At 57.5% G+C, this 21,368-nt stretch overlaps 1 protein-coding gene across 1 annotated transcript; it reads left to right on the top strand.

Annotated features, from left to right (window-relative positions):
* The first annotated feature begins 4,853 nt into the window (after positions 1-4,853).
* On the top strand, positions 4,854-17,275 carry LOC144741039 (glycogenin-1-like). Its single transcript, XM_078623730.1, has 6 exons — positions 4,854-5,012; positions 5,402-5,576; positions 7,711-7,873; positions 11,961-12,087; positions 14,046-14,322; positions 15,467-17,275. The coding sequence occupies exons 2-6, from the start codon at positions 5,448-5,450 to the stop codon at positions 15,665-15,667; spliced, it is 897 nt and encodes a 298-aa protein (XP_078479856.1). The 5' UTR covers positions 4,854-5,012; positions 5,402-5,447; the 3' UTR covers positions 15,668-17,275.
* The last annotated feature ends 4,093 nt before the right edge of the window (positions 17,276-21,368 follow it).

Here is a 21,368-nt window from a genome sequence, read left to right as displayed (position 1 = left end):
CCTGACGATGCCTGCTGCTGCTCCTGTATATTTGGGAGTCTGGGTCGCTTCTGAAAAGTAGTGTGGGTCTCTATGGGTCTCTGTGGGTGTCTATGGGTTTCTGTGGGGTTATATGGGTCTCTGTGGGTCTGTGTGGGTCTCTTCGGGTCTCTGTGGGTATGTATGGGTCTCTGTGGGTCTCTGTGGGGTTATATGGGTCTCTGTGGGTATCTGTTGGTCTCTGTGTGTCTCTGTGAGTTTCTGTGGGTCTCTGTGGGTCTCTGTAGAGTTATATGGGTCTCTGTGGGTCTCTGTGGGGTTATGTGGGTCTCTGTGGGTCTGAGTTTATGTGGGTCTCTGTAGGGTTCTATGGGTCTCTATGGGTCTCTGTGGGTCTCTGTGGGATTATATGGGTCTCTGTGGGTCTCTGTGGGTCTCTGTGGATTTCTGTGGGTATGTATGGGTCTGTGTGGGTTTATATGGGTCTCTGGGTTTATATGGGTCTCTGTGGGTCTGTGTGTTTATTGGGTCTCTGTGGGTCTCTGTGGGTCTCTGTGGGTTTATATGGGTCTCTGTGGGTTTAAATGGGTCTCTGTGGGTCTGTGTGGGTCTCTGTGGGTCTCTGTGGGTTTATATGGGTCTATGTGGGTCTCTGTGGGTTTATATGGGTCTCTGTGGGTTTATATGGGTCTCTGTGGGTTTATATGGGTCTCTGGGTTTATATGGGTCTCTGTGGGTCTCTGTGGGTTTATATGGGTCTCTGTGGGTCTGTGAGTCTCTGTGGGTGGGTCTCTGTGGGTCTCTCCGGCTCTCTCCGAGTCTGTAGACACGTGATGCCTCCACGTGGTTGAGTTTGCTCGCATCGGTGATGGGCAAACTCATCGGGGGGGGGGTGGGCTGCCTTGACACCTCGTCAAGCGGTGATCGTCTTAGTTTCTTAGCCGCCGGGCGCTCCGTTGGGAGTGAATGTTGATGTGCGAGTTGGTACGGTCCAGACTCTTAAAAACCCCCCCACGGCATCCCCTTGCACTTGGTATCGGCCATCCCCTCTGCATTGCGGGTGCCCATGAGCCCACGTGGTGTGCTGCTTGCCTCTCTCTCTCTCGCTCTGTGTATATATAATATAATAATTATAAAACTGCTAGACGAACACAAATTATAACTATTGTTTTATAATAATAATATAAAAGTGAATGTTGACGACCCAGCTTGCTGTCGTGGCAAGAACCTGGTCCGCCTGCTCCCAGCAATAGCGGCAGCCTGTTGGAGGCTATACGGGGAACCTTTGTCTGTGTGATGTGATGGTGATGGGTGGTGGTGATGGTGGTGGTGATGTTGGTGATGGTGGCTTTGTCATCTTAAATGCGACGATGATTTTTGCAATAGGGTGTCGCTAATAGGATTTTTGTTGGTGTCTTTGCTTATAGGATTTTGCAATAGGGTGCCGCTAATAGGATTGGTGGTATATCCCATAGGGGTTGGACTATTGCGGTTTGCTTATATGATTGTCGCAGTGGGGTTGGTGGGTCACCGAGTGAGCGAGTAGCCTTGTGCTGAGTGAGTGGGGGGGCTGGGGGGTCACTGGGTGAGTGGGGGAGTTGGTGGGTCACTGGTTGAGTGGGGGGGTTGGTGAGTCACTGGTTGAGTTGGTGAGTCACTGGTTGAGTGGGGGGGTTGGTGGGTCACTGGTTGAGTGGGGGGGTTGGTGGGTCACTGGTTGAGTGGGGGGGTTGGTGGGTCACTGGGTGAGTGGGGGGGTTGGTGGGTCACTGGGTGAGTGGGGGGGTTGGTGAGTCACTGGTTGAGTGGGGGGGTTGGTGGGTCACTGGTTGAGTGGGGGAGTTGGTGGGTTACTGGGTGAGTTGGTGGGTTACTGGGTGAGTGGGGGGCTGGTGGGTCACTGGTTGAGTGGGGGAGTTGGTGGGTCACTGGTTGAGTGGGGGGGTTGGTGAGTCACTGGTTGAGTTGGTGAGTCACTGGTTGAGTGGGGGGGTTGGTGGGTCACTGGTTGAGTGGGGGGGTTGGTGGGTCACTGGTTGAGTGGGGGGGTTGGTGGGTCACTGGGTGAGTGGGGGGGTTGGTGAGTCACTGGTTGAGTGGGGGGGGTTGGTGGGTCACTGGTTGAGTGGGGGAGTTGGTGGGTTACTGGGTGAGTTGGTGGGTTACTGGGTGAGTGGGGGGCTGGTGGGTTACTGGGTGAGTGGGGGGCTGGTGGGTCACTGGTTGAGTGGGGGGGTTGGTGAGTCACTGGTTGAGTGGGGGGTTGGTGAGTCACTGGTTGAGTGGGGGGTTGGTGGGTCACTGGTTGAGTGGGGGGGTTGGTGAGTCACTGGTTGAGTGGGGGGGGTTGGTGGGTCACTGGTTGAGTGGGGGGGTTGGTGAGTCACTGGTTGAGTGGGGGGGTTGGTGGGTCACTGGTTGAGTGGGGGGGTTGGTGGGTCACTGGTTGAGTGGGGGGGTTGGTGAGTCACTGGTTGAGTGGGGGGGTTGGTGGGTCACTGGTTGAGTGGGGGAGTTGGTGGGTCACTGGTTGAGTGGGGGGTTGGTGGGTCACTGGGTGAGTTGGTGGGTCACTGGTTGAGTGGGGGAGTTGGTGGGTTACTGGTTGAGTGGGGGGTTGGTGGGTCACTGGTTGAGTGGGGGAGTTGGTGGGTTACTGGGTGAGTGGGGGGGTTGGTGGGTCACTGGTTGAGTGGGGGAGTTGGTGGGTTACTGGGTGAGTGGGGGGTTGGTGGGTCACTGGTTGAGTGGGGGGGGTTGGTGAGTCACTGGTTGAGTGGGGGAGTTGGTGGGTCACTCGTTGAGTGGGGGATTTGGTGGGTCACTGGGTGAGTTGGTGGGTTACTGGTTGAGTGGGGGGGTTGGTGGGTCACTGGTTGAGTTGGTGGGTTACTGGGTGAGTGGGGGGCTGGTGGGTTACTGGGTGAGTGGGGGGCTGGTGGGTTACTGGGTGAGTGGGGGGCTGGTGGGTTACTGGGTGAGTGGGGGGGTTGGTGGGTCACTGGTTGAGTGGGGGAGTTGGTGGGTTACTGGGTGAGTTGGTGGGTTACTGGGTGAGTGGGGGGGTTGGTGGGTCACTGGTTGAGTGGGGGGGTGGGTGGGTCACTGGTTGAGTTGGGGGTTGGTGGTTCACTGGGTGAAGCGATGGGCTGGCTGCCACTCTTCGCTAAGCGGCCTCTCTCCACGCTGTTTTCCTACTGCACCACCGCCGCCTGCATCATGCCGCCGCCGCCCGCCGCAACAGGTGAGCTCCCGGCACGGCAATGTGGAATTCCCACGTGGCGTGGCGGCGGTGGCGAGTGGGGGGGGGGGGGGGGCGGTGGCTACGAGCCCGGCGGAGAGCGGCGATGTCGCGGTTTTGCGTCGGCGCCGGCTCCTGGGAGCTTTGCGGAGTCGGCCTCAAGTGGCGGTAGTACCCTGTGCGCTGTGCGGTGAACTTCGCCGCTGGGGAGACAAAGGTGGCCGGGCGGGCGTGGTGCCGACCTCCTCCTACCCCCGTGCGGTGCCGATCGTGGGTGCCCGCTCGCTAAAGTAGTTTTTAGAGCTTAATTTTGGTGATTTCGGAGACGTTTTGGTTTAGCCGTGTTTGTTTGTTTGTAGTGTAATGTGAGGATATATCCGGGTTGCTGTTGGATCACACCTCGTACGATGATTGGCTCTGCCGGTCCTGGCCCATAGCCAATGGGGAGAAGTCTAGGGGCGTGGCCCTGACGTCATGGGAAGGTGACCTCTGCAAGTAGAGGATTGGTTCTGCTGGCTTTAGCCACAGCCAATGGGGGGACGAGTCAGGGGCGTGGTCCCGGGAGCCTACGATGGAGTCTAGAAGATTCCATAGAGGCTAACCAGGATTGGTGGAAAGGTACCACGTGACCCGGCTATTAAAAGGGGTGGAGACGAACAACACGTGGTCAGATCTGGAACGAACGGAGGGTGAGGCCACGCTGGAGCGGGGGTCCAGGCTGCCACGTGGTCCGGGCTGCCACGTGGTCCGGGCTGCCACGTGGTCCGGGCTGCCACGTGGTCCGGGCTGCCACGTGGTCCGGGCTGCCACGTGGTCCGGGCTGCCACGTGGTCCGGGCTGCCACGTGGTCGCGCGTGTCTCTCTCTCTCTATCCCTCTCACGCTGTCTGTCAGCAGCGCGAAGGAGTGTTGTAAAGAAAGGCAAATAAAGACCGCCTTGTGGTTGTTGTTGTTGTTTGACTTGCATCCCACTGGGATTTTTGCACGCAGCGTTGAAATGCGGTGCTTTTTTCTGGAAGACTTTGCAGTTTTTTTCTGGATTTCTCTGTTTGCGCATCGCCACTTGAAGATGTTTTCTTGTTTTTGTTTGTTGCGGTTGCACCCGAGTCAAGAGCCGCATGGCTCACAGGGATACACCTCCTAATACAGCACTTGCTCCAACAGTACATTGAGGCTATACGGGGGATCTTTGTCTTGTGTGTGTCTACGTGCGTGTGTCTCCGTGCGTGTTGGTGCGTGTGTCTGTGCGTGTGTGTGTGTGCGCGTGCGTGTGTGTGTGTGTGTGCGCGTGCGTGTGTGCGTGCGTGTTTGTGTAATCATGCTGGCACAGTAGGGGGGGTACAGCTGATGGTGCATCTACCAGTCATCTCAGTCGGCCAACCCATGGCACCTGCTGGGTCTGTCCCATGACCTCCTCCTGCCAGCAGGGAGCCTTCCACACTTCACGTGGTAGCCTCAAAGTTGTGCACCTAGCCTGGCACAGGCGCCGTGGTGACGTCACCGTCGCTTAGTGGTGAATGGCGGCTGTTGTTGTGGGCGAGCGGGCGATCAGGTGTTGACCCGTTGATATTCACAGATTGTGGACCTGTTGACCCCCTGTTGACCCCCTGTTGACCCCCCGTTGAACCCCTCGTTGACCCCCCGTTGACCCCCGCAGACGAGGCGTTTGTGACGCTGGCTACCAACGACTCCTACGCCAAGGGGGCGCTGGTGCTGGCTCACTCGCTACGGCAGCAGGGCACCACGCGGCAGCTCGTCATCCTGGTCACCCCACACGTGTCAGCAGCCTACCGGTGAGTGGGTGGGTGAGTGGGTGGGTGGGTGAGGAGTGGGTGGGTGTGTGAGTGTGTGAGTGTGTGAGTGTGTGAGTGTGTGAGTGGGTGAGTGGGTGGTGTGTGTGTGTGTGGGTGGGTGTGAGTGGGTGGGTGGGTGTGCGAGTGTGGGTGAGTGAGCGGTGGTGCAGCGGTTAGCGCTACGCTGCGCTACGAACCCGGCTATGACCCGAGTTCGATTCCCGCTCACGGCCACCAACACCGCCAGCGACGATTAAATGAACGGGTCCTGGGCCTCCCCTAGGTCGACTCGGCCTCAAATGAGTACCTGGTGCGGTGTGTAGTAGACAGCCTGTTACAGTCTGTGGTGTCTCACCCCCCCCTCTCACCCCCCCCCCCCCCCCCCCCAGCTCTGCGCTGAGCGTGGCCTACGACCTGGTGCAGCCTGTGGATGTGATGGACTCTGGCGACGCGGCCCACCTGGCCCTGATGGAGCGCCCCGAGCTGGGGGTGACGCTCACCAAGATCCACTGCTGGGCGCTCACCCAGTACACCAAGGCCGTCTTCATGGACGCAGACACCCTGGTGAGAGTGGGGGGCACACAGAGCCCCCCCCCAGTGAGTCACACTGAACCCTGTGGGAGCCGTAGCCCAGCTGGGGGTGACGCTCACCAAGATCCACTGCTGGGCGCTCACCCAGTACACCAAGGCCGTCTTCATGGACGCAGACACCCTGGTGAGAGTGGGGGGCACACAGAGCCCCCCCCCAGTGAGTCACACTGAACCCTGTGGGAGCCGTAGCCCAGCTGGGGGTGACGCTCACCAAGATCCACTGCTGGGCGCTCACCCAGTACACCAAGGCCGTCTTCATGGACGCAGACACCCTGGTGAGAGTGGGGGGCACACAGAGCCCCCCCCCAGTGAGTCACACTGAACCCTGTGGGAGCCGTAGCCCAGCTGGGGGTGACGCTCACCAAGATCCACTGCTGGGCGCTCACCCAGTACACCAAGGCCGTCTTCATGGACGCAGACACCCTGGTGAGAGTGGGGGGCACACAGAGCCCCCCCCCAGTGAGTCACACTGAACCCTGTGGGAGCCGTAGCCCAGCTGGGGGTGACGCTCACCAAGATCCACTGCTGGGCGCTCACCCAGTACACCAAGGCCGTCTTCATGGACGCAGACACCCTGGTGAGAGTGGGGGGCACACAGATCCCCCCCCCAGTGAGTCACACTGAACCCTGTGGGAGCCGTAGCCCAGCTGGGGGTGACGCTCACCAAGATCCACTGCTGGGCGCTCACCCAGTACACCAAGGCCGTCTTCATGGACGCAGACACCCTGGTGAGAGTGGGGGGCACACAGAGCCCCCCCCCAGTGAGTCACACTGAACCCTGTGGGAGCCGTAGCCCAGCTGGGGGTGACGCTCACCAAGATCCACTGCTGGGCGCTCACCCAGTACACCAAGGCCGTCTTCATGGACGCAGACACCCTGGTGAGAGTGGGGGGCACACAGAGCCCCCCCCCCCCCCCAGTGAGTCACACTGAACCCTGTGGGAGCCGTAGCCCAGCTGGGGGTGACGCTCACCAAGATCCACTGCTGGGCGCTCACTCAGTACCGCAAGGCCGTCTTCATGGACGCAGCCACCCTGGTGAGAGTGGGGGGCTCACAGACACTCTGGTGAGAGTGGGGGGCACACAGACACCCTGGTGAGAGTGGGGGGCACACAGACACCCTGGTGAGAGTGGGGGGCACACAGACACCCTGGTGAGAGTGGGGGGCACACAGACACCCTGGTGAGAGTGGGGGGCACACAGACACCCTGGTGAGAGTGGGGGGCACACAGACACCCTGGTGAGGGTGGGGGGCACACAGACACCCTGGTGAGAGTGGGGGGCTCACAGACACCCTGGTGAGAGTGGGGGGCACACAGACACCCTGGTGAGAGTGGGGGGCACACAGACACCCTGGTGAGAGTGGGGGGCACACAGACACCCTGGTGAGAGTAGGGGGCACACAGACACCCTGGTGAGAGTGGGGGGCACACAGACACCCTGGTGAGAGTGGGGGGCACACTGAACCCTGTGGGAGCCCCCCCCCCCCCCCCCCCCAGTGAACCCTGTGGGAGCCATCGACTCGCGTGGAGACGCATCGACTCTTCACACAGAGAACCCCCGTGTGACCCCGTGTCTCTCCCTGTGTCTCCCCCCGTGTCTCTCCGTGTGTCTCCCCCCGTGTCTCCCCCCCCGTGTCTCCCCCCCCCGTGTCTCCCCCCCGTGTCTCCCCCCGTGTCCCCCCCCCGTGTCTCCCCCCGTGTCTCCCCCCGTGTCTCCCCCCGTGTCTCCCCCCGTGCGTCTCCCCCCGTGTCTCCCCCCGTGTCTCCCCCCGTGTCCCCCCCCCGTGTCTCCCCCCGTGTCTCCCCCCGTGTCTCCCCCCGTGTCTCCCCCCGTGTCTCCCCCCGTGTCTCCCCCCGTGTCTCCCCCCGTGTCTCCCCCCGTGTCTCCCCCCGTGTCTCCCCCCGTGTCTCCCCCCGTGTCTCCCCCCGTGTCTCCCCCCGTGTCTCCCCCCGTGTCTCCCCCCGTGTCTCCCCCCGTGTCTCCCCCCGTGTCTCCCCCCGTGTCTCCCCCCGTGTCTCCCCCCGTGTCTCCCCCCGTGTCTCCCCCCGTGTCTCCCCCCGTGTCTCCCCCCGTGTCTCCCCCCGTGTCTCCCCCCGTGTCTCCAGGCCGTGGCCCCGTTGGACGACCTCTTTGAGCGCGAGGAGCTGTCGGCGGCTCCCGACCCCGGCTGGCCGGACTGCTTCAACTCGGGGCTCTTCGTGTTTCGCCCCTCGCTGGACACGTACACCCAGCTGCTGGAACTCGCTCGCTCCACAGGCAGCTTTGATGGTGAGTCACTCACTCACCAGCTCACTCACCCACTCACCAGCTCGCTCACTCACCAGCTCACTCACTCACTCACTCGCTGGACACGTACACCCAGCTGCTGGAACTCGCTCGCTCCACAGGCAGCTTTGATGGCGAGTCACTCACTCACCAGCTCGCTCACTCACCAGCTCACTCACTCACTCACTCACCTGCTCACTCACTCACCAGCTCACTCACTCACCCATTCACTCACCTGCTCACTCACTCACTCTCCAGCTCACCAGCTCCCTCACCAGCTCACTCACTCACCAGCTCACTCACTCACTCGCTCACCAGCTCACTCACTCACCAGCTCACTCACTCACCAGCTCACTCACCAGCTCACTCACCAGCTCACTCACCAGCTCACTCACCAGCTCACTCACCAGCTCACTCACCAGCTCACTCACCAGCTCACTCACCAGCTCACTCACCAGCTCACTCACCAGCTCACTCACTCACCAGCTCACTCACTCACCAGCTCACTCACTCACTCGCTCACCAGCTCACTCACTCACCAGCTCACTCACCAGCTCACTCACTCGCTCACCAGCTCACTCACTCACCCATTCACTCACCAGCTCACTCACTCACTCTCCAGCTCACTCACTCACTCACCAGCTCACTTACTCACCCATTCACTCACCAGCTCACTCACTCACCAGCTCACTCTCCAGCTCACTCTCCAGCTCACTCACCCACTCGCTCACTCGCTCACCAGCTCACTCACTCACCCATTCACTCACCAGCTCACTCACTCACTCACCAGCTCACTCACTCACTCACTCACCTGCTCACTCACTCACCAGCTCACTCACTCACTCGCTGGACACGTACGCACAGCTGCTGGAACTCGCTCGCTCCACAGGCAGCTTTGATGGTGAGTCACTCACTCACCAGCTCGCTCACCAGCTCACTCACCCACTCACCAGCTCACTCACCAGCTCACTCACCAGCTCACTCACCAGCTCACTCACCCACTCACCAGCTCGCTCACTCACCAGCTCACTCACTCACTCGCTGGACACGTACACCCAGCTGCTGGAACTCGCTCGCTCCACAGTCAGCTTTGATGGCGAGTCACTCACTCACCAGCTCGCTCACTCACTCACCAGCTCACTCACTCACCAGCTCACTCGCTCACTCACTCGCTGGACACGTACGCACAGCTGCTGGAACTCGCTCGCTCCACAGGCAGCTTTGATGGCGAGTCACTCACTCACCAGCTCGCTCACTCACCAGCTCACTCACTCACTCACCTGCTCACTCACTCACCAGCTCACTCACCCATTCACTCACCTGCTCACTCACTCACTCACTCTCCAGCTCACCAGCTCCCTCACCAGCTCACTCACTCACCAGCTCACTCACTCACTCGCTCACCAGCTCACTCACTCACCAGCTCACTCACTCACCAGCTCACTCACCAGCTCACTCACCAGCTCACTCACCAGCTCACTCACCAGCTCACTCACCAGCTCACTCACCAGCTCACTCACCAGCTCACTCACTCACCAGCTCACTCACTCACCAGCTCACTCACTCACTCGCTCACCAGCTCACTCACTCACCAGCTCACTCACCAGCTCACTCACTCGCTCACCAGCTCACTCACTCACCCATTCACTCACCAGCTCACTCACTCACTCTCCAGCTCACTCACTCACTCACCAGCTCACTTACTCACCCATTCACTCACCAGCTCACTCACTCACCAGCTCACTCACCAGCTCACTCTCCAGCTCACTCTCCAGCTCACTCACCCACTCGCTCACTCGCTCACCAGCTCACTCACTCACCCATTCACTCACCAGCTCACTCACTCACTCACCAGCTCACTCACTCACTCACCTGCTCACTCACTCACCAGCTCACTCACTCACTCGCTGGACACGTACGCACAGCTGCTGGAACTCGCTCGCTCCACAGGCAGCTTTGATGGTGAGTCACTCACTCACCAGCTCGCTCACCAGCTCACTCACCCACTCACCAGCTCACTCACCAGCTCACTCACCAGCTCACTCACCCACTCACCAGCTCACTCACTCACCAGCTCATCAGCTCTCTCACTCACCAGCTCGCTCACCAGCTCACTCACTCACTCACTCACCAGCTCACTCACTCACTCACCAGCTCACTCACTCACCAGTTCACTCACTCACTCACCAGCTCACTCACTCACTCGCTCATCAGCTCACTCACTCACCAGCTCACTCACTCACCAGCTCGCTCACCAGCTCACTCACTCACTCACCAGCTCACTCACTCACTCACCAGTTCACTCACTCACTCGCTCACCAGCTCACTCACTCACCAGCTCACTCACTCACCAGCTCACTCACTCACCAGCTCACTCACTCACCAGCTCACTCACTTACCAGCTCACTCACTCACCAGCTCACTCACTCACTCACTCACCAGCTCGCTCACTCACCAACTCACTCACCAACTCACTCACTCACCAGCTCACTCACTCACTCACTCGCTCATCAGCTCACTCACTCACCAGCTCACTCACTCACCAGCTCACTCACTCACCAGCTCGCTCACCAGCTCACTCACTCACTCACCAGCTCACTCACTCACTCACCAGTTCACTCACTCACCAGCTCACTCACTCACTCGCTCACCAGCTCACTCGCTCACCAGCTCACTCACTCACCAGCTCACTCACTCACCAGCTCACTCACTCACCAGCTCACTCACTCACCAGCTCACTCACTCACCAGCTCACTCACTCACTCACTCACCAGCTCGCTCACTCACCAACTCACTCACCAACTCACTCACTCACCCACTCACTGGACACGTACTCTCAGCTGCTAGCGCTCGCTCACTCCACCGGCAGCTTCGATGGTGAGTCGCTCACTCACCAGCTCACTCACCAGCTCACTCACCAGCTCATTCACCAGCTCACTCACCAGCTCACTCACCAGCTCACTCACCAGCTCGCTCACTCACTCACCAGCTCACTCACCAGCTCATTCACCAGCTCACTCACCAGCTCACTCACCAGCTCACTCACCAGCTCACTCACCAGCTCACTCACCAGCTCACTCACCAGCTCACTCACCAGCTCACTCACCAGCTCAATCACCAGCTCACTCACCAGCTCACTCACCAGCTCACTCACCAGCTCACTCACCAGCTCACTCACCAGCTCATTCACCAGCTCACTCACCAGCTCACTCACCAGCTCACTCACCAGCTCAATCACCAGCTCACTCACCAGCTCACTCACCAGCTCACTCACCAGCTCACTCACCAGCTCACTCACCAGCTCACTCACCAGCTCACTCACCAGCTCACTCACCAGCTCACTCACCAGCTCACTCACCAGCTCACTCACCAGCTCGCTCACTCACTCACCAGCTCATTCACCAGCTCACTCACCAGCTCACTCACCAGCTCACTCACCAGCTCACTCACCAGCTCAATCACCAGCTCACTCACCAGCTCACTCACCAGCTCGCTCACTCACTCACCAGCTCACTCACCTGCTCGCTCACTCACTCAGTGTGGTGGTGGTTGATGATGATGGTGGTGGTGGTGGTGGTTGGTGGTGGTGGTGGTGGTGGTGTGGGGAGCGGTGGTGCAGCGGTTAGCGCTACGCTGCGCTACGAACCCGGCGACCCGATTTCGATTCCCGCTCACGGCCACCAACACCGCCAGTGACGATTATCTGAACCGGTCCTGGGCCTCTCTTAGGTCGACTCAGCCTCAAATGAGTACCTGGTGTAGCGGTGTGTAGCAAACATCGCCACTGGGGAGACAAAGGCGGCCGGGCGTGGTGCTGGCCACCCACCCCCTCGTGTGCCACAGTGCCGGTAGCCTTCATAGGCGCTGCTCGCTAACAGCACTTGCCCCTGCAGCCTGTTAGAGGCTACACGGGGGAGCTTTGTCTGTGTGTAGGTGCTGCTACGCGCTACTAACAGCACTTGCCCCTACAGTCTGCTAGAGGCTACACGGGGGATCTTTGTCTGCGTATAGCTGCTGCTACTTGCTACGATGAACAGCACTTGCCCCTGCAGTCTGTGTGAGGCTACACGGGGGACCTTTGTCTGTGTAGGGGGTGACCAGGGCCTGCTGAACACCTTCTTCAGCGGCTGGGCCACGGAAAACATCGACCGCCACCTCCCGTTCACCTACAACCTGAGCATCGCATCCGTCTACTCTTACCTGCCAGCCTACAAACGGTGTGTACACACAGTGTACACACACACAGTGTACACACACACACACACAGTGTATACACACACACACACAGTGTATACACACACACACACAGTGTATACACACACGTGTACACACACACACACAGCATCGCATCCGTCTACTCTTACCTGCCAGCCTACAAACGGTGTGTACACACACGTGTACACACACACACACACGTGTACACACACACAGTGTATACACACACGTGTACACACACACACACACGTGTACACACACACACACACGTGTACACACACACACACAGCATCGCATCCGTCTACTCTTACCTGCCAGCCTACAAAAGGTGTGTACACACAGTGTACACACACACGTGTACACACACACAGTGTATACACACAGTGTACACACACACACACAGTGTACACACACACACACACAGTGTATACACACACGTGTACACACACACACACAGCATCGCATCCGTCTACTCTTACCTGCCAGCCTTCAAACGGTACACACACACGTGTACACACACACGTACACACACACACGTACACACACACACGTACACACACACGTACGTACACACACACGTGTACACACACACGTACACACACACACGTACACACACACGTGTACACACACACGTACACACACACACGTACACACACACACGTACACACACACACGTACACACACACGTGTACACACACACGTACACACACACACGTACACACACACGTGTACACACACACGTACACACACACACGTACACACACACACGCACGTACACACACACGCACGTACACACACACACACGTACACACACACACGTACACACACACGTGTACACACACACGTACGTACACACACACGTGTACACGCACACGTGTACACACACACGTGTACACACACACGTACGTACACACACACGTGTACACACACGTACGCACACACGCACGCGTACACACACGTACGCACACACGCACGCGTACACACACGTACGCACACACGCACGCGTACACACACACACGTACACGCATACGGACACATGAACGCACATGGAGATGGACACACACACACACAGGTCACCCCCTAACAAACTGATGGCTGGTCCCATCAAAGCCACCACCACCTTCACCATCACCATCACCACCTTCACCATCACCACCTTCACCACCACCATCACCATCATCACCACCACCACCTTCACCATCATCACCTTCACTATCACCACCTTCACCACCACCACCTTCACCATCATCACCACCACCACCTTCACCATCACCACCATCACCATCACCACCTTCACCATCACCATCATCACCACCATCACCTTTACTATCACCACCTTCACCATCACCACCATCACCACCACCATCACCATCATCACCACCATCACCATCACCACCACCACCACCTTCACCATCACCACCTTCACCATCACCATCATCACCGCCACCACCATCACCATCATCACCATCACCACCACCACCATCACCACCTTCACCATCACCATCATCACCACCACCACCACCACCATCACCATCATCACCACCACCACCACCATCACCACCTTCACCATCACCATCATCACCACGACCATCACCATCACCACCACCACCTTCACCATCACCACCTTCACCACCACCATCACCACCATCATCATCACCACCTTCACCATCACCACCATCATCATCACCACCACCATCATCACCATCACCACCTTCACCATCACCATCATCACCATCACCACCTTCACCATCACCATCATCACCACCACCATCACCACCACCACCATCACCACCACCACCACCTTCACCATCACCACCACCACCTTTACCATCACCATCACCACCATCATCATCATCACCACCATCATCACCACCACCACCACCACCACCACGAGGAGCCTGAAGGCCGCGGGGTGATGCTGCCTCCCCCCTCCCGCCCCACCTCTCCACCCCCTTCCAAGATTTGGCGGCGATGTCAAGGTGGTCCACTTCCTGGGTGCGGTGAAGCCCTGGCATTGCCGCTACGACTCCACGTCCGGCACCGTCTCCTCCTCCTCCTCCTCTGACCTCACGCAGCACCAGCACCAGCACCAGCTGCCCCACCAGCTGCCCCACCAGCTGCCCCACCACACCAACTTCCTGCAGCGCTGGTGGCAGCTGTTCCACGCCAGCGTGCTGCCCACGCTGCCCGCAGACGCCGCCGCTGCGGCCGTGGCGCAAGCGGCCGCCGGAGTAGAGGTTGGTGGTGCCGGTGGTGGTGGTGGTGGTGCCGGTGGTGGCGCCGGTGGTGGCGCCGGTGGTGGCGGTGGTGTCGGTGGTCTCGGTGGTGGCGTCGGTGGTGATGGCTCTGCTGCTGTAGAGGTGAGCGCATGGCCTCATTCTTGCTTCCTGTTTTTTAGTCTGTGCTGCTCGCTATGAGGTGTTGTCTCTCTCATCATCGTCATCATCACGGTGGCTATGAGATGTTGACTACCTCGCCTGGTACGCAGGAGGTCGTGGGTTCGATCCCGACCCTGACAATGCCTGCTGCTGCTGCTGTGTATATGGAGTCTGCGTCTCTCTCTCTCTCTCATCATCATCACGGTGGCTAGGAGATGTTGACTACCTCGCCTGGTACGCAGGAGGTCGTGGGTTCGATCCCGACCCTGACGACGCCTGCTGCTGCTGCTGCTGTGTATGTGGAGTCTGCGTCTCTCTCCCCGTGGTGGTCGCTGTGTGGATTTGTCTCCGGCTCCTCCGGATTTCCCCCTCCACGTTTAGAGTCAACAACATCAACATCATCAACATCATAAACAACATCAACATCATCAACAACATCAACAACATCAACATCATCAACAACATCAACATCATAAACAACATCAACAACATCAACAACATCAACATCAGCAACAACATCAACAACATCAACATCATCAACAACATCAACATCATCAACAACATCAACATCATCAACAACAACATCAACAACATCATCAACATCATCAACAACAACATCAGCAGCAGCACCACGCGGTGCAGAGTCTTTGGCTGCTGCTATAATGTCCACACGGCGATGACGATGACGATGACCTTCGGTTCTTTCGGTAAAGTCGCGTCGAAAGAGAGCACAATAGACGAAATACCAGCACACGACGTTTCGATTGCAACACAAGCAATCATCGTCGGGTACAAATGAAAGCGAAAACCAACCTAGTAAACTTAGAACTACAATGTAATGCAGCACAGAGAGTCGGCCAACACGACAGTCAACACCCTACCTGGTTGGTGGACCACACGCGGATGGGTGAGCGGAGCTCGCTTCCTACCCGTGCCACCACCACCGCCCCCCCCCCCCCCCCCACCGTGTGGACTAATCCCCATCCGTCCCACGCTTGCCCAGGTTTCGTCCCTGCAGTCGGCGCTGTCGGCGCTGGCCGTGGCTCCGGGCGCCGGCTCCTCGCAGCAGCAGGAGCAGCAGCAGCAGCAGCAGCAGCATGAGGAGCGCAGGCGGCGGCAGCAGTGGGAGAGTGGGCAGGCCGACTACCTGGGAGCAGACGCCTTCAAGCACATCCAGAGCAAGCTGGACTCCCAGCTCAAGTGACGCGGGGGGAGGCCATAGTGGGCCCATAGTGGGCCCTATAGTTGGCGCTATAGTTGGTGCTATAGTTGGTCCTATAGTTGGTCCTATAGTTGGCCCTATAGTGGGGTCATAGTGGGGCCTACTTGGCCCTCTCGTCCAACTGGCTAACCGAGCGCTCACTTGTACGCTCACTCACTCACTCAACCATTCACTCAACCATTCACTCAACCACTCGCTCACTCACTCACTCAACTACTCACTCACTCACTCAACTACTCACTCACTCACTCAACTACTCACTCACTCAACCACTCAACCATTCACTCAACCACTCGCTCACTCACTCAACTTCTCACTCACTCACTCAACTACTCACTCACTCACTCAACCACTCACTCAACCACTCGCTCACTCACTCAACTTCTCACTCACTCACTCAACTACTCACTCACTCACTCACTCAACCACTCAACCACTCACTCAACCACTCGCTCACTCACTCAACTTCTCACTCACTCACTCAACTACTCACTCACTCACTCAACCACTCAACCATTCACTCAACCACTCGCTCACTCACTCAACTTCTCACTCACTCAAGCACTCACTCACTCAACCACTCACTCACTCAACTACTCACTCACTCACTCAGCCACTCGCTCACTCACTCAGCCACTCACTCACTCAACCACTCACTCACTCAACCACTCACTCACTCAACCACTCACCCACACGCTCACCCACCCACATGCTCTCCCACTCTCCCATCCACACGCTCACCCACCCACACTCACCCCCCACAACCCCCTTGTGGTGCCACCTGGTACCACGCAGTGCCGTGTGGTGCCACGTGGACATTCCACATTCCCATGGCGGGTGACAGTCTGTCCACGATGCATCCACCCACCACTGAATGTTTACCCCGAAATCAAGTGGTGCTGTGAATCACGTGGTGATGGTAGTGGTGGTGGTGGTGATGGTGGTGATGGTGGTGGTGATGGTGGTGATGGGCATTATGTTGGTGATGGGCATTATGTTGGTGAAGTTGGCGATGGTGATTGTGGTTTTTAATGGTAGCGATTGCGGTGATCATGGTGATGGTCTCCAGCAAGAAGATGATGGCGATGTAAAAGGTGATAATGATGATAATGGTGGTGGTGGTTTTGAACGCTGGAACCTCAACCGGACCCATATAGAGACCCATATAGAGACCCATATAGAGACCCATATAGAGACCCATATATAGGAACCTCTAGAGAAACCCCATAGACCCATACAGAGACTCATGGACTGACTCGCAAAGACACTGACAAACACACACACACAAGGCAAAGCTCCCCCGTGTAGCCTCTAACAGGCTGTAGGGGCAAGTGCTGTTAGCGAGTAGCAGCACCTATGAAGGCTACCGGCACTGTGGCACACGAGGGGGTGGGTGGCCAGCACCACGCCCAGTGACAACACTGACACACACACACACTGACACACACACACACTGACACACACACAAACAGTGAGACACACACACAGCGACACACAGACAGAGACACAGTGACACACAGACACGGTGACACACAGAAACGGTGACACACAAACACAGTGACACACACACAGTGACACACACACACACAGTGACACACACACACACAGTGACACACACAGACAGTGACACACACAGACTGACTGCCACACAGCTGATATAACGGCTGACTTAGCTGATGACAGCCTGACTCGCCTGGTGACCAGCTGACTTGTCACGCAGCTGGTGACAGCCTGACTCAGCTACAGACCAGCTGACTTGTGACTCAGCTGGTGACAGCCTGACTCAGCTACAGACCAGCTGACTTGTGACTCAGCTGGTGACAGCCTGACTCAGCTACAGACCAGCTGACTTGTGACTCAGCTGGTGACAGCCTGACTCAGCTACAGACCAGTTGATTTGTCATGCGGCTCGTGACAGCCTGACTCAGCTGGAGATCAGCTGACTTGTCACGCAGTCAGCGTTGCCTCCAGCATTGAGCCGGAGTCATCGCTGCTGTTGCTGCTGTTGCTGCTGTTGCTGCTGTTGCTGCTGTTGCTGCTGCTGCTGTAGCTGCTGTAGCTGCTGCTGCTGCAGCTGCTGCTGTAGCTGCTGCTGTAGCTGCTGCTGCTGTAGCTGCTGCTGCTGTAGCTGCTGTAGCTGCTGCTGCAGCAGCTGCTGTAGCTGCTGCTGCTGCTGTAGCTGCTGCTGTAGCTGCTGCTGCTGCTGTAGCTGCTGCAGCTGCTGTAGCTGCTGCAGCTGCTGCTGCTGCAGCTGCTGCAGCTGCTGCTGCTGCAGCTGCTGCTGCTGCAGCTGCTGCTGCTGTAGCTGCTGCTGCTGCAGCTGCTGCTGCTGTAGCTGCTGCTGCTGCTGTAGCTGCTGCTGCTGCAGCTGCTGCTGCTGTAGCTGCTGCTGCTGCAGCTGCTGCTGCTGCAGCTGCTGCTGCTGCAGCTGCTGCTGCAGCTGCTGCTGCTGCTGCAGCTGCTGCTGCAGCTGCTGCTGCTGCAGCTGCTGCTGCAGCTGCTGCTGCAGCTGCTGCTGCAGCTGCTGCTGCAGCTGCTGCTGCTGCAGCTGCTGCTGCAGCTGCTGCTGCTGCAGCTGCTGCTGCAGCTGCTGCTGCAGCTGCTGCTGCAGCTGCTGCTGCAGCTGCAGCTGCTGCTGCTGCTGTAGCTGCTGCAGCTGCTGCTGTAGCTGCTGCTGCTGCAGCTGCTGCTGTAGCTGCTGCAGCAGCAGCTGCTGTTGCTGCTGCAGCAGCTGCTGTTGCTGCTGCTGCAGCAACAGCAGCAGCAACAGCAGCAGCAGCAGCAGCAGCAACAACAGCAGCTGCTGCTGCAGCAGCTGCTGTTGCTGCTGCAGCAACAACAGCAGCAGCAACAGCAGCAGCAGCAACAACAGCTGCTGCTGCTGCTGCAGCAGCAGCTGCTGCAGCAGCAGCTACAGCAGCTGCTGCAGCTGCTGCTGTAGCTGCTGCTGCTGCTGCAGCTGCTTTTCGTTTGTGGTTCCTTGTTGAGAGGAAGGACCCCAGCACCGCCGACCAGGCGTGACGGAGACCACGACCTGCTGCTGCTGCTGCTGGGGGTGTTTCTGTGGGGGGGTGTTGTTGTGGGGGTGTTGCTGTTGATGGTTGTAACACAGGCGGCGGTGGTGGTGGTTCTTTAGTCGAATAGAAACAATAAAAAAATACATTTGACAACATGGCTCCCGTTTTGAGAGTGAGTGTGGGTCTGTACCTGTGTGTGTGTACCTGTGGGTGTGTGTGTGTACCTGTGTGTACTTGTGTGTACCTGGTGGGTGGGTGTGTGTGTACCTGTGGGTGTGTGTGTGTGTACCTGTGGGTGTGTGTGTGTACCCATAGACTCATCACAGAGACCCACAGACTCATCACACAGAGACCCACAAACTAATCACACAGAGACCCACAGACTCATCACACAGAGACCCACAAACTAATCACACAGAGACCCACAGACTCATCACACAGAGATCCATAAACTCACCACACAGAGACCCACAGACTCACCACACAGAGACCCACAGACTCATCACACAGAGAGCCACAGACTCATCACACAGAGAGCCACAGACTCACCACACAGAGACCCACAGACTCATCACAGAGACCCACAGACTCATCACACACAGACCCATAGACTCATCACACAGAGACCCACAGACTCATCACACAGAGAGCCACAGACTCATCACACAGAGAGCCACAGACTCACCACACAGAGACCCACAGACTCATCACACAGAGACCCACAGACTCATCACACAGAGACCCACAGACTCATCACACAGAGACCCACAGACTCATCACACAGAGACCCACAGACTCATCACACAGAGACCCACAAACTAATCACACAGAGACCCACAGACTCATCACACAGAGACCCACAAACTAATCACACAGAGACCCACAGACTCATCACACAGAGATCCATAAACTCACCACACAGAGACCCACAGACTCACCACACAGAGACCCACAGACTCATCACACAGAGAGCCACAGACTCATCACACAGAGAGCCACAGACTCACCACACAGAGACCCACAGACTCATCACAGAGACCCACAGACTCATCACACAGAGAGCCACAGACTCATCACACAGAGAGCCACAGACTCACCACACAGAGACCCACATACTCATCACACAGAGACCCACAGACTCATCACACAGAGACCCACAGACTCATCACACAGAGACCCACACACTCGTGACCGCCACCTGCTGTTCGCCCAGCGTCACTGCGTGTCTGGCGCCTGGACGTGGAGACTGACAATTGGCGACGTTTAAGGCAATGCGCCTCCCGCAGAGCGCGATAGCCAACTCACGAAGTCACCCACAAACTCACTCACAAAGTCACCCACAAACTCACCTACAAACTCACTCACGAAGTCACCCACAAACTCACTCACAAACTCACTCACGAAGTCGCCCACAAACTCACTCACAAAGTCACCCACAAACTCACCTACAAACTCACTCACGAAGTCACCCACAAACTCACTCACAAACTCACTCACGAAGTCGCCCACAAACTCACCCACAAACTCACTCACAAACTCACCCACAAACTCACTCACGAAGTCACCCACAAACTCACTCACGAAGTCACCCACAAAGTCACCTACAAACTCACTCACAAAGTCACCCACAAACTCACTCACAAATTCACTCACAAACTCACTCAAACTCACTCACACTCGCCTACAAACTCACTCACAAACTCACTCACGAAGTCACCCACAAACTCACTGACAAACTCACTCAAACTCACCTACAAAGTCACTCACAAAGTCACTCACAAAATCACCCACAAACTCACTCACAAACAAAGATCCCCCGTGTAGCCTTAACAGACTGTTGGGGCAAGTGCCTATGAAGGCCGGTACAGCACACGAGGGGGTAGGTGGCCAGCACCACGCCCGGCCGCCTTTGTCTCCCCGATGGTGATGATTACTACACACCGCACCAGGTACTCATTTGAGACTGAGTCAACCTAGGAGAGGCCCGGTTCTGATAATCGTCACTGGTGGTGTTGGTAGCCGTGAGCGGGAATCGAACTCGGGTCGTTGGGTAGCGCAGTGCGCTAACCGCTGCGCCACCGCTCCCCACTCACACACGAAGCTACTCACGTGTTCACACAGTCACCCAACTACTTGGCACACTCACTCACCACTCACTCACACACACTCACACACACTCACTCACACTCACCCATCCACTCACACTCACTCACACACTCACACACACTCACACACTCACTCACACACTCACTCACACTCACTCACACACTCACACACACTCACACACTCACACACACACTCACTCACACACTCACACACACACACTCACACACTCACACACTCACTCACACACTCACTCACACACTCACACACTCACTCACTCACTCACACACACACTCACTACTCACACACACACTCACACACTCACACACACACTCACACACTCACCCATCCACTTACACACTCACTCACACACTCACATACTCACTCGCCCATCCACTCACACGCCCACACAGACCCACCCACTCACACACCCAATTACTCACACTCTCACCGACTCGCACACCCACACGCCAACTCACATTCACACACCCACAAATTCACTCACCCACCCACCCACAAAGACAATGATCGTCCACACACTCGACCATCCACTCACATCCACA

The sequence above is a fragment of the Lampetra planeri genome, unplaced genomic scaffold, assembly GCF_965212315.1.
Source record: "Lampetra planeri unplaced genomic scaffold, kcLamPlan1.2.h2 scaffold_406, whole genome shotgun sequence".
Classification (NCBI taxonomy): domain Eukaryota; kingdom Metazoa; phylum Chordata; class Hyperoartia; order Petromyzontiformes; family Petromyzontidae; genus Lampetra; species Lampetra planeri.
This window is presented reverse-complemented; position numbering and strand designations above follow the sequence as displayed.

Bases quoted from the DNA above. Each gene is read 5' to 3' on its own strand.
- LOC144741039 (XM_078623730.1), top strand. From the start codon at position 5,448: ATGGACTCTGGCGACGCGGCCCACCTGGCCCTGATGGAGCGCCCCGAG. The intron at 7,874-11,960 runs GTGAGTCACTCA...TTGTCTGTGTAG, and splicing joins CTCCACAGGCAGCTTTGATG to GGGGTGACCAGGGCCTGCTG. The intron at 14,323-15,466 runs GTTGGTGGTGCC...ACGCTTGCCCAG, and splicing joins AAGCGGCCGCCGGAGTAGAG to GTTTCGTCCCTGCAGTCGGC.